Source organism: Rhinoraja longicauda, chromosome 25, assembly GCF_053455715.1.
Source record: "Rhinoraja longicauda isolate Sanriku21f chromosome 25, sRhiLon1.1, whole genome shotgun sequence".
NCBI classification, from domain to species: Eukaryota; Metazoa; Chordata; class Chondrichthyes; order Rajiformes; family Arhynchobatidae; genus Rhinoraja; species Rhinoraja longicauda.
Window position 1 is genome coordinate 11971632 of NC_135977.1, and position 13619 is coordinate 11985250.

At 41.1% G+C, this 13619-nt stretch overlaps 1 protein-coding gene across 1 annotated transcript in view; it reads left to right on the forward strand.

The window, feature by feature from the left end:
* hira (histone cell cycle regulator a) overlaps nucleotides 1-13619 on the forward strand; it is a 76050-nt gene that overhangs the window by 40324 nt on the left and 22107 nt on the right. Inside the window, exons 13-17 of the mRNA XM_078421223.1 lie at nucleotides 1408-1493; nucleotides 5661-5852; nucleotides 9577-9747; nucleotides 10107-10311; nucleotides 13172-13270. Coding sequence (XP_078277349.1) covers nucleotides 1408-1493; nucleotides 5661-5852; nucleotides 9577-9747; nucleotides 10107-10311; nucleotides 13172-13270 — 753 coding nt within the window. The remainder of the gene's footprint in view (nucleotides 1-1407; nucleotides 1494-5660; nucleotides 5853-9576; nucleotides 9748-10106; nucleotides 10312-13171; nucleotides 13271-13619) is intronic.

Here is a 13619-nt window from a genome sequence, read left to right on the forward strand (position 1 = left end):
CTTCCACACTGATTACGTGGTGTGGGAAATTTATAGTTAAAGCATGATTTCTGCATTGCAGGATAGGGTACACTGTTTAACTGCTCTTCACCAAGGTGGCTCAAAATCTTAATGCGTAAAGTTTCACTGCCTTCAGTCTTGGTTACTTTTTAAAAAACCTATTTATAGCAATGAAATGCTGTTGGCAGAGCCAATATTTATCACTAATTTCTAAAGTATGGCGTGTCCTTGAACCACTTTGGGTTAAATTCTTCCCGAGTGTCGGAGAATTTCAACCCAGCAATAATAAAAAAACAATGATGCTTTTCCAAGTCAGTTTTGGTGTGTGGCTTGGAGGGGAATCTGCAGGTGGTGGTGTCCTTTAATGATGGGAGTAATGGCTTTAAGAGGTACTTTCAGGATCTCTTCATGTGTAACTATGCTGCAAGGTCTTAAAGAGAAATAAATGGCAGTTAGTCAAATGTAACTTCATGTAGGATCTTTACATTCAGTTGATATGGAAACATCCTTTCATGTTCATACCATCCTTATCTGGCAGCTAATTCCCTCGCAAATCCTTTGATTTGTTCACACAATTCTTCAATGCAGAAAGACACATAAAACCTGTTGGGAACATTTGACGGGGGTGCATTTCGCTTCACTTTAGAAGTGTTGTAATTCTCTCTGTCCCACAACTCTGATTTATCTTTAACGTGGAGAATATAACTGATCACCAGTAACCAAGCAAACTAGACTATAAGATCGAAGATAGACACAAAAAGCTGAAGCAACTCGGCGGATCAGGCAACATCTCTGGAGAAAAGGAATTGGTGATGCATCGGGTTGAGACCCTTCAAGATCCTTTGTTTTAAACTCTGGTGTACATGGGAAGGCTACTTGTACATTTATTCAAAAAATGGATCTGAATATTGCATGAAATACAAGGGCTAATAATCTGTAGTTGATTATGAATTTTTATAACAAAGATCTCTCACTTTTTTTAATTAAATAACTTAATTGCTGCCCTGCACTGAGAGTTAGTCGTGATTGTGCCACTGCTATTATGCATGTCTGGTGTAATGTGATGCAGCTTGTTTCCAAGGGGTGTTGGGTTTCGAAAATCCCCTGAAAGATGGCAAGAGCGCCATTCACAAGAATTGTTTGCATGGCAATTGTAGCAGCATGTGTAGGTATTTTACTACCTTCGCATTTGGTCCTTTGTTTTGAATGATTCGTATTCTGAATGAAGGCTTCTCCGAAGTGCTGCACTTTCTGTAGTCCGTGACATTAAAAGAGCAGTCTGAATAACCGTGAGGCTTATAAAAAAATTAAAGCCTTGGCCATGTTATTGAGACCTTCAATGGGAAGCAAATAGTGTGCTGGATAATAACATCTGAATTTTCTTTCTCTCTTGTTCTCCCTTTATAGAATTTATTAAAGAAACAGATTGAAACTAGGACAGCCGACGGACGGAGAAGAATCACACCCTTTTGCATTGCTCAGTTAGACACTGGGTAAGAGGCCATTTCAGTACCCTTTGAAAAGTTTTGCAGTGTATGTTGCACAGTTAGGAAACAATGAAGGAACAAATGTGCACTTGAAATCCTATTGTGGCCCTCAGCCCAATGTAGCACGACAGCAGCCTTGCAAAAATGCTAGTTCGGTGTATAATCCCCAACAGCCAGTAACAAGAAAAAATAATTTCTGTCGCATGTGTGTTTTATCTTGAATATGAAGCTGGACGAGACAGAGTGCCAGTTACTTAAGACTGTTTTCTTTAGGTGGTTATCACATTATAAGGGCCTGATGTAATTTTGGCATCCTTCATTGATTTACAGGTTTGTAACTCTCCAACCAGGGACTTCCACTGCTCTTGATTTAATGTGCATTATGGGGTGACAAGGTATTTTACAGATCTCAAGTGCAGCCGGCAGGCTGAATACATCAAGTTGTTTCATCCGTAAGCCATTGTCTTGAGATTGCTGCAGCACAGAGGGGCCTCACTTAACACCAGCTCTGTTAAATTGGTTGTGGAAGTACTGATATCTTGGAATAAAGTGTAGAGGATGTAGTCAGGGTATTTGCCGATATTGCATCTGAATATTTGAGCTTTGGTGTGGTGTCACTGAACACTGCGGGCAGAAAGTCTGGCCATGACTTTGAAGTGATTGATTTTCCAGTAATTTTATAACTCCAGGGAGTGCTAAGTGGCAGCTGCTCAATGACTCATGGCCACGAGTGGTTGCAAGGCCAGGTTATGAGACGTATTATGTCTGAGTTGATACTCATGATCGCTGGCAAAGCAAAGCTTTTATTTGTTAAACAGAAGGATCGATGTACTGCTAGCAGTGACCTGGTTAGATTCAGTCAGGCTGGATACATAATGTCATGGATACATACAGCATGGAAACAAGCCTTCGGCCCATCCTGAGGATGAGGATGTTTGCACTAGTGGGAGAGTCTAGGACCAGAAGGGGGAGGGGGGGATTGAATACCTTTCAGAAAGGAGATGAGGATGAACTTCTTTAGCGAGAAGATGGTGAATCTGTGAAATTCATTGCCACAGACGGCTGTGGATGCCAAGTAGTTGGGTATTTTTAAAGCTGAGAGTGGCAGGTTCTTGATTAGAAATGGTGGTAAAAATTGCGGGGGGAAGATAGGAGAATGGGGTTGAGAGGAATGATAGAGCTAAATAGAGCTCTTAATGATAGTGGAGTCGGGGGGTATGGGGAGAAGGTAGGAACGGGGTACTGATAGCGAATGGTCTAACACGATCACATTGAATGGTGGTGCTGGCTCGATGGGCCGAATGGCCTATTCCACCTATTGTCTATTGTCTATAGATCAGCCATAATTGAATGGCAGAGTAGGCTTGATGGACTGAATGGCCTAATTCTGCTCCTCTGAATTATGAACTCATTGATGATGACCAAAATTGCCCATTTGAGCTAGTTCCATTTGCCTACCTTTGACCCATATCCCTCTGAACCTTTCATATCCAGTACAAATGTCTTTTAAATGCTTTAATTGTACCTGTCTCAACCACTTCTTCTGACAGATCATTCCATACTTGTTTTTTTTCCCGACTGTGTGCTAAAGTTGCCCCTTGGGTTCCTATTAAATATCTCCAGAGGAAGAGGGCACATTGGGGTGACATGTATTACAATTCAGTCCAATAATAGAAAGTGGATTTTTGTAAATCTTGTTCCAAATCATAGTTTACAACTGTGAAAACTAGATTATTATTATTATTAATAACAGAAATCTATGTTTCGTGTACAGATATTTAGTGTGTCTGTTCAGGATTTTGAGATTTTAGGTTGGCCTCAGATTATGTCCTACTCCCTAATGGATTACTGTTTCCAAACTTTGCGCCAATATCTGTTGTATATACTGGTAGGCATGTGCAGCTCAATAGTTTTCAGACTTTAATATCAGCATTGGTTTTGTCAGGGGGTAGCTAAAGTGAATGTGTTAAAGTGCCAAAAATTCTCATGCTTTCAAATAATTTCATTGCAAAGGACCTTTGCTGTAAACACATTCCCAGTTGTTATGTGATTTATGATTTATTTTTGCAGTATCTAATAAGGTAGGATTTCCCAGGGGCCAGACAGAAGCTGATTACCGTAATTGATTTTTTTATTTGACGTGTGTCTTTCGTATCAATCAGCCCTTCAAAATGCTCCTCCTCCCCTGTTTCAGTGTGTTGGAGACGGAGCTAATATTGTCAATATAAGCCGGTATAAAGATATTTTTATAATTTAGGATTTATGTTGTTTATTAAAATTGTGTATGTACCAGATATCAAGTATCATGTGATACATTTCTGTTCAATTTATTTGCAGGCATTTTTCTTCCTTCAAATGAAACCATTGTTCTATGAATTCCCTGTAGTTTATCCAAATAATGTTGTTGGAATATTATATTTGCTGTAACAAGTATGCCAAAGTTTACTTTGACAGAGTTATGAGGTATTTAGGATAGATGTGCAGAGAAGGAATGTGTAGGAAGGAACTGCAGATGCTGGTTTAAACCGAAGATAGACACAAAATGCTGGAGTAACTCAGTGGGACAGGTAGCATCTCTGGAGAGAAGGAATGGGTGATGTTCGGGTCTCGACCCTTCAGGCTAGGATTGAAGAAGGGTCTCGACCCGAAACGGAATCTCCACCAAGGGAGAATTCACAGATCCATAATGCTGGCAGTTCCATAAAGAATTTTGCTTTGGTTTCTTTGTGATTAAATAGGTCATACTATCATGTTATTATTCAAAAATATATTCACTCTGCTTGACTGCAGGTGATCAGTCCTTACTGCAAAGTGTGCTTTGATATTTAAGGTGTGGACTTCATCGGCAAGTGTGCAGCTGTTGGCCATGCCTTAACATAATTGAGAAGGTGGTCACTTCCTGTAATTTAGGTTTTGGATATTCTGATGACACCTTTTTATTGGAAATTCCAATAGTATATAGTATAGTTCCTTTATTGTCATTGTAACATGAGCCATGTACAACGAAATTAGGCCAGTAATGCTAAAGGATTGGCTACATCGTTTCTTGCCAGGATGCTGTGTTCTATTGGCGGTCCAGAAGTAGAAGTCCTTGGGTTGGAGGTGCCTTTGAAGAAGCAGCGATGAGATGCTGCAGTGCACTGATTTACTACACTCATTGTAGCAATAAAGGGAGTGAATATTTAGCTGGGTGAGGTCCAAATCTAGTAGCTGCTTTGTCCTGAAGCACCATTCATCCAAGGAATTTGCACTTCTGACATGTTCCTTGTGGATGGTAGACATTGAAAGTTGGGAAATGAATCATTTGCCATAAGTTTCTGCTCACTGGTGACTCCCCCCGTCATAATGTTGGTGAGGGATTAGTGATAGTAATATCATTTAACGTGGACAGAATGTGATAATACTCTTCTGTGTTGCTGCTGATCATTGTCTCTCCCTTGTATATCACCACCCATACCTGTTTGTGTGTTAGGAAGACCCTTTACCATGTGGATGTGGTGGTGATGGTGGCATGGTGGGGTGGGGGAGTGATGGGGAAAGTGTGGTGGTGGGGAAAGTTTTAATTTCGAAAGGACATCCTGAAAATGCTTTTCCTGATAGCAATTGCTAGTTGTGATCTGTCTCACAGGATTAGCAGAAGTTCAGTGGCTCGTCCAATCCTCCCAATTAATGTTAAAATTTGTGTAGCAGTAAAAAATGAATTCATGTCATGAAATATTCAATCCCTGCTATCTTGCACATTTCAGGAAGCTCACTGGATTTGGTCCTATGCCTTGGTGTCCTATGTACTGTTAGTTTTGCAGAATCCTCCTGGCTATGACCTGCCTGGTCCTCTTTTCTTTTGCCCTTTCCTTTCTGAGACGTAGTGTACTTGCAGACTTGTGATTGTGTGCTCTTGCCCACCTTGGTAGATTGTAGTGCAGAGTGCATTCTCTGAACAGGTGAAACCAAGGAGTCTCTAGCATTTGCCATCAGTAAATGAAACATGCTTCACTGTCACACTGAGCTGTTATAGAAATTATGTTTTGGATTAATGAACTCAAAAAAATTGTTTTCATTTGAGTAAATTCAATGCAATATTTAATTCCCCAAAAGCCATTGTGTAAGAAACTATGAATGCCACAAAATGGCTTCTCACATGACCTGCCTTTTGTTTGTTTCTTTTATCATTAGGGATTTTTCGACTGCTTTTTTTAATAGTGTACCCATCACCGGGGTACTTCCAGGGTCAGTGCTGCCTTCACAGATCAGCCAGCCACAGCCTTCCTCAGACTCTAATGCTGCCAAGTCCGTCTCTGCTAAACTATCTCAGGACCCCGCACCAACCAATGCAAAGCCACTTGAAGACAGCCCCAACAAAGACGGGTAAGGTGCAAAATGCTGAGTACAACTGGATTTGAATAGTGATACACACCTACATGGACAAGTAGCCCTATTTCTCATCAGTAACTGGGTACAGTGCTTTCTTTTATCACTCGGCCTGTTCAGATGCAGAATAAATCTAAGTGCGAGAATGTTTCTTTAATCCCAGCTCAGATATTTGATTGGAGCTGAACAAAATCAAAGTTAATTCATTTGATTAGAGTTGTTTGAAGCTCCAGTTTTCTGCGGAAAGTACAGAGGAACAAAAGACTCTTCCCCTCCCCCACTTGTGGGAAGGAGCCGAGCAGGTGCAGCGAACTCTGGTAGTTGCTGTGGAGCAAAAGTGCCATCTAGCGACAGGAGACCAGTATCACAGCAAAAGGGAAATGAATTAAACTTCCACTCCTTCAACTGCAGATATGAAATAACATAAAATGTAAGGAGATTAACAGCATAGGTGACATCTGTGGAAAAGAGAACAGAGCAGAGGGGAGAAAGAGAGCAAGGTGACAGCAGGAGAAATTAAATTACTCAAAGAAAGATGATGCTAGAAGAAAAACAGTGGAAATGCATCAAATAAAGAAACAAAATCTGATTTGGGAGGTATAAAAGTGAATTCCAGAGTCTGAAATTGTTGAACTGTGAGCCTTGAAGATTGTAATCTCTTTGTGGAAAAACTTCAGGCGGTCTTTCTTGACCTTTAACCTCCACTGGAACAGTTATGGAAAGTGAGGAACAAAGAGTGGAATGGAGAATTAAACTGACAGGAGACAAAAAGCCTGGTCCTTCTGACAGAATAAATTGAGGTGTTTTGCAGAGCAGTCTGGTTCTGCACACCGCAGTACACGGGAGATTGCATTGTGAGCAGTGAATATTTTGAATAAAATGCATCGCTGTTTTGCCTTAGGATTTGGAGAGCAAGAAGGGAGGGGGTAAAAGGACAGGCATTTCATCTCTTGTTTCTTAACAGGGTGGTTTTGGAATGGAGAGATGCGGTTAGAGGGGATTGAGGAACCGAGTAGGAAATGGTCATTTTGGCAAGCTGAAAAGGGAGAAAATAAATTGATGACATGATGTCATCAAAGTAGAGGAGCTGATTGTGGCATCAGGCTGGAGATTCTGGAAGTATTTCCATATTTGAGGGTGGGGTGGAAGGTGCGAATTGGACGAACCCTGTCATTATGTTTTGAAATAAGGGGAGGTGCAAGAATGGATAAGGTTAAGAGACCACGTTAACTATGGTGAAAAAGAATTTGTGGTTGAGAGGAAAAAAAAGATGTACCAGAATAAGCACTTTGCAGAGTAAGCACAGGGTCAGAACAGATGTGACAGTGAGACCACTGAATGGAATGAAGTCCTAAGAGGAGGTTGGGTAAAACAATAAGGGGCTAAAGCTTAGGTAAAAGGGCAAATGGAAGGATGGTAATGAATCACAACCAAAAGGATATCCTGCATTCATAAATCTATTGTAGTTTGTGATCAGTTTTTAACTACATCTTCATTGGAGTGGCAGACAGGCCAATAAGCAGAAATAAATTCTGTGAATAAACAAATCCATTAACTATTTCCACCAGCACCAGTTTTTCATAATTAACAGAATGCTGACTGACAAACAGTCCAACTAATATTTTAATCGGCGAAAGCCACAGGGTTCTCTGTGGTCTCTGTTTAGTCCGTGGAGTGAAAACTTTTATGGTGTTTTGGTTCTTTTGTTACGCCTATTTCCAGGTGTAAATTTCTCAGTGAGTGCAACAACGTGCTGAAACTTAGTGTGAAATTATCTTCGTCACCCAAACTGTGATATTGTTGCAAGCCTAAAGCTACACTATTGAGGCAAATGGGTTTTTTGAATACTTTAAACTAAATTGTTCAGAGTTCCACTAGGTGGCAGTGTAGCCTAATATTGCTCTTCTAAGTAATTCATTGCAATATTTTAGTTATTTTTGCGCACAAGGTTGTATTTTTCTCCATCTTTATTTAAATAAAACATATGCCTCTGTTTTGTTCCGGAATTTTCAATCAGGGAAGATAATTGCCTAAACTACTTTATGAATCTACTGGCGTTGTTTTTCTTGGTTATGTTTTCTCCAAGAGCTTCAAATTTAGCCAATAAAAGGTGACCACACCTGAACAGACAGTCCCATGGCTGCAGGTAGACACAAAATGCTGGAGTAACTCAGCGGAACAGGCAGCATCTCTGAAGAGAAGGAATGGGTGATGTTTGGGTTCAGACCGTCCTTAACTCCAGAGATGCTGCCTGTCCGGTTGAGTTACTCCAGCGTTTTGTGTCCACCTTTGATTTAAACCAGCATCTGCAACCTCCTCTCCAGAGATGCTGCCTGTCCCGCTGAGTTATGGCAGCATTTTGTGTCTACCTTCGATTTAACCAGCAGCTGCAGTTCTTTCTTACACATTTTGTCCCATGGCTGATTTCACTATTGTTTCGTAGTGTTTTCATAATAATGTACTTGTACTCCATGCGTCCATTTAGTCAGTTTGGCATTATACACCAAAGTTCTTTTTACCAGCCGTTATATGTCAACTTTTTTTTCCCTGACAGTCACAAAATGCAATTTTTGAGAGTCGTGTTTATTCTCTATATTTGCCATGTTTTCCAATATTAATCATAAGTTATGATCAGGGAAGATAATCTGAGGCTTTCTTAAAAATTGAACAGGGTGGTGCAGCCTTCAAAGCTCCAGGGAGGATGCCAGGTTCTGTGTTCTTACATTTATTTAACTCGGTCACCTTGAACTACATTTCGGCAATTGGGTTTATTCATTCTTTGTTTGAGTTGTATTTCACTGGACACCTCTTTTGTCACACCAATTGATGCTACCTGCTTCATCATTTTTATGAAGTTTATTTCTACAATTTAGTTATCAGCAGGATTATTCAATGCAAACCACTGCTGCCTGATTTTTTTTTGTTGTGAAATATCAGGGAGTGGCCATCAGGATAAGCTTCTTCCCCCTCCACCATTTCCAATCTCAATCTGCAGTGAGTTTCCATGATTTTGTTTAGAAATACAGCATGGAAATAGGCACTTTGGCCCATTGAGTTCACACTGACTGACCATCACTCACACACTAGTTCTATCCTACGCACTAGGAACAACTTATAGAAGCCAATTTACCTACAAACCTGTATGTCCTTGGGATGTGGGACGGGTGCTGTCTGTACGGAGTTTGTACGTTCTCCCCGTGACCTACGTGGGTTTTCTCCGAGATCTTCGGTTTCCTCCCACACATCAAAGACGTACAGGTATGTAGGTTAATTGGCTGGGCAATTGTAAAAATTGTCCCTAGGGTGTGTAGGATAGTGTTAATGTGCGGGGATTGCTGGGCGGCGCGGACCCGGTGGGCTGAAGGGCCTGTTTCCGCGCTGTATCTCTAAATCTAGAAACCTGAGCCAGAGGTAAGAGGGAGAACGTAAAATGCCCTACAGACAGCACCTGAAATCAGGATCGATCCCTGATAAATATTCATTTCTGGACTCTTACATAAAGGATGATTACTACAAGACACGTTAAGAAGAGAAATTAAAGCAATGTATAAAACAGTGACAAATCCAAAATGGCATGTAATTGTTTTTTTTTGCAAAATTCCAGGATGGACCCTGTACATATTTGGGAATACTATAGTTGGTTTGAAATATCTGTATGTTATCGGGTGTTATGTAGGGCAAAGCATCACCTCTACATTAAAGTCATGTCTTTGTTTTTCAGGTCTGCAATCACTAGTACACCCACTGCTGTGCCCACAGGCACTCAGCTTTTGACTTCTCCTTCAAGAATTGAGCCGATGAAAGCTCTTGACTCGAGGTTCACTGAAAGATCCAAATCTACTCCAGGAACAGCCCCCATCTCTTCTGTTGCCAGGCAGAGTGAATTGGACAGGTATGAGGACAGCCACATGGACGACTTTGGTTGAGCCTGTTTTCATTGACTTTGCAGTAATAACTTGCGGACAGACTGCTATGAGTTAAAATTACATTGCTTTATCACAAAAATATATTACAAGGTGTATTACTTCTCAGAAGCTTGCAGTTAATGTTTACAAAAAAACAGATATTTTATGTTGCATCTCTCCTATTGTAACAGGTAATTTGTGGCGATCTTATCCATTCTTGATGTCATGAATGGCATTTTTTTTTAACTCCAGACACACTTCAATTGACAACTTATACATAATTGGTTCATCCAAGGTGAATGAGATGGGCTAATAATGTAAATTTGTTGTGGTTCTCTCTTTATAGGGGTAAAGACTTGGGCCTGTCCAAAGAGTTGAAACCCAGAGAAGTTCAAGAGAGCAGCAGTGACAGTGAAGAGAAGATTCCGGCTTCTAAAATCTCGGCATTGTCCAAACGCAAGAATGACACTGAGGCAGAAGTTGTGGAAAAGAAAAAGAAAGGTCGACCCAGGAAAGAAACAAAGCATATGCCTATAACCATAACAACTCAGGTACGGATGAAATTATCACACTCCTAAGGCTGTCAGTAAATATTCTTCTATGGGTGTATACTATCTCTTTCTGTGTCCCCGATTGTTTGGGTCCTGTTCATTACCAAAGTTTGGCGAGGCAGCATTTGGCATTGATAGGGTAGACAGTCAGAACACTTTTCCCAGAATGAAAATGTCAAAGCCGAGAGAAGATGGCTTTCAGGTCAGAGGGGAAGTTTAAAGGAGATGTGTGGAGATGTTATTTTACGTAGAGGGTGGTGGGTTCTGGAATGTGTTGCCTGAGGTGGTGCTGGAAGTCGATACAATTGTGGCCTTTAAGAGTCTATTAGATAGGAACGCAGATATGCAGGAATGGAGGGAAATGTATCAGGCGCAGGCAGAGCAGATTAACTTGGCATCATGTCCAGCACGGTTATTGTAGTCCGAAGGGCCTGCTCCTGTGTTGTACTGTTCTATGTAGAAAGGAACTGCAAATGCTGGTTTAAAATCTGAAGAAGGGTCTCAACCTGAAACATGACCCATTCCTTCTCTCCAGAGATGTTGCCTGTTCCACTGAGTTACTCCAGCGTTTTGTGTCTACGGTTATATAAATAAAGTTCGAAACTGAAGATAGACACAAAATGCTGGAGTAACTCATGGAGACAGGCAGCATCTCTGGAGAGAAGGAATGGGTCATAATATATTCCTTTATTCGTCCCACACCAGGGAAACCTACAATGTTTCGGGTCAAGACCCTTTCAGACTTCAGTACTGTTCTATGTTCACTGTCTTTGCCACTGGAGTGGAAGATCTACCTGGTGTAATCTATTTGAAACAGCTCAGTCGGGTTATACGGCATATGTTGTTAGCTAAACAATGCAAACAACTAAGACTGTTTTCTATGAGCCTATTAACTGTGTTGTACATCCAGCCTGCTCTCTTTACAGTGTCTATACAAAAAGCCAGATGTTAACTTCTATGTAGCACCATCATGTATATTTTTAGTATATTATGTATATCCTGTCAAATTGTTTTGCTAACATAACCTCCCTGATAAGCCTGCATTTTTTTGTCTGACCCTAAATGTCCTTGAGAAGGTGGTGACGAGCCTTCTTGAACCACTCCAGTCCATACAGTGAAAACACTCGCATATTGCTGCCTGTCCCATTGAGTTAATTCAGCATTTTTTGTCTATCTTCGGTGTAAACCACCATCTGCAGTTCCTTTCTACTCGCATATTACTGTTGGTAGGAAGTTCTGGAATTTAGAGCAAGGGGCAATGAAGGAATAGCAATTCACTTCCAAGTCAGAGGTTGTGAGTTTTGAACATGCTGGTGAGGCAGCCTGGTGAGCATCTTAAGTGATAGTACACATTGTAGTTGCTGTGCTTCAGTGATGGAGGGAATGTATGTTTAAGTGGTGAAGTGGTAGGTAGGGTGTTAGTCAAGTGGACTGCTTTGTCTTGAATGGTGTTGAAGTGTTTGTGTATTGCAGGAGCTGCGCCATCCAGGCCAATGAAGAGAATTCTGGACCTCTTTAACCCCCTCACCCCACCTCCCAATGTGCTATGATAGAAAGCCTTTGAATATCCAGGATGGATGATAAACCTGTTTTGTGTGGTTGATGTTACTTGGCCTGAACATTGTCTAGATCATGAAGTACATATGGTCTTATTGATGATTACACAATTTTTGATCCATGCACGACTCATTAATTGACTAGTTTTGAATGGCTCAAATGTATCTGTGAATGTAATCAATCCTGACCTTGTAGTGGAAGGAAGGTCACTGCTAAAGCAGGAGAAGATGGCTGGCCCTAGACCACTGTCTTGAGGAACTTACTCTGGAGATCTCCAGTAGCAGTTCTGGGACAGGGATGATAACCTCCAACAGCGATATGGCAAAATGGTTCCAATAATTGGAATGTTCTTCCCTTGATGTCCATTTATGTGTGTGATTATCGAGGGCGATCATCCTCAACTCACCTCTGGAATTTGGCTCTTTGTTTATGTTTTGGCTAAGACAGTAATCTATATACTAAAACTCTCATTTGTTTGTTTGTTCCTGAACTACAGCCAAAACGATACATGATAACTTGACAATTTTAGGCCCATCTTACTCACCGTCGTCCCTTTGGTGCTAATGGAAGAAGTTTCACTGAAATCGGTGTTATATATTTTAAGTTATTCACATTTTTACATTTAAATCTATCTCCTAGGGAGGGAGGGGGGTGGAGGGAGGGAGGGGAAAGAGGGAGAGGGGAAGAGGAAGGATAAGGTGGTTTGAGGCGGATGGAGGGGGGGAGATGGAGGGGGGAGGAGGGAGGAGAGGGTGCTGCATCAATGCAGGAGCGGTTTGGACCCAGCGGGTCCACTTGGTCTAGGTTGTCCTAAAACTGGCAAACAGAATATTGTTGAGGAGGGTCCTGGAGAGTAAGTGGCGCTGTACTGTCGGTACCATCTTTCATCACTTTGTTGATGACTGAGAGTAGACTGACTGGATGGTAAGTAATAGGATTGGATTAATGCTGCTTCATTGAACAGGACATACCTGGGCATTTGTATGGTATATTCCAGAGCTGCAACAATAGTGGAACAGCTTGATGGCTAGAGGTGCAGCTAATTCTGAAGTCTTCAATACTAAAACTATCTGATCCTGTGACCTTTGCTGTATCTAGTTCTGCCAGTTGTTTCTTTCTCTCATCTGGAGTGAATGAACTGGCCCCTGTGATCTCAGGATGAAGACAGTGCTGTGTGGGTAGTGCCATTGTTGACTTTTCATTGATTTTTACTCTCCATTTACACAATCGATCTGTTGACTGAAGTCAAATATTGAATGAAATATTGAATGAAGTTCTACTGAACTTTATACTTCTGTTTCAGCCTGCTCCCTCAACAGAAAAGGAGGTATCGCGTGTCTCGGCCCCTGTCATTGTATTTAAACTCCCGACACCGACACCAAAGAAAGCATTTAACATACAGGTAAGAGGTGGCATTGTCTGGGACCAGTGTTTCTCAATCTTACTTCAGATTTTTATAAGCCTTTTTATTGCAATGGCCAGTTTAAGCATTAATTATAAGAATGTACAGAAGCAACCACTGCTCAAGTTAATATTAACTTACCCAACATCATGTGCGTCAGGAATATTTCTGCTCGCTGATACACTCAGCTTTGTGGAGAAGGTACTGGAGCCCTCTCCTGGAGGTGGACGGGTAATGCTTCATTGTTCGGTTAGCTCATTTATCATTAGGAAATTGTTAAAAACTTTTTAGAGCATTATCATAAAGAAAATAACATTCTCCAAGAACAGCTCTTCAGGGTGTGCTGTAA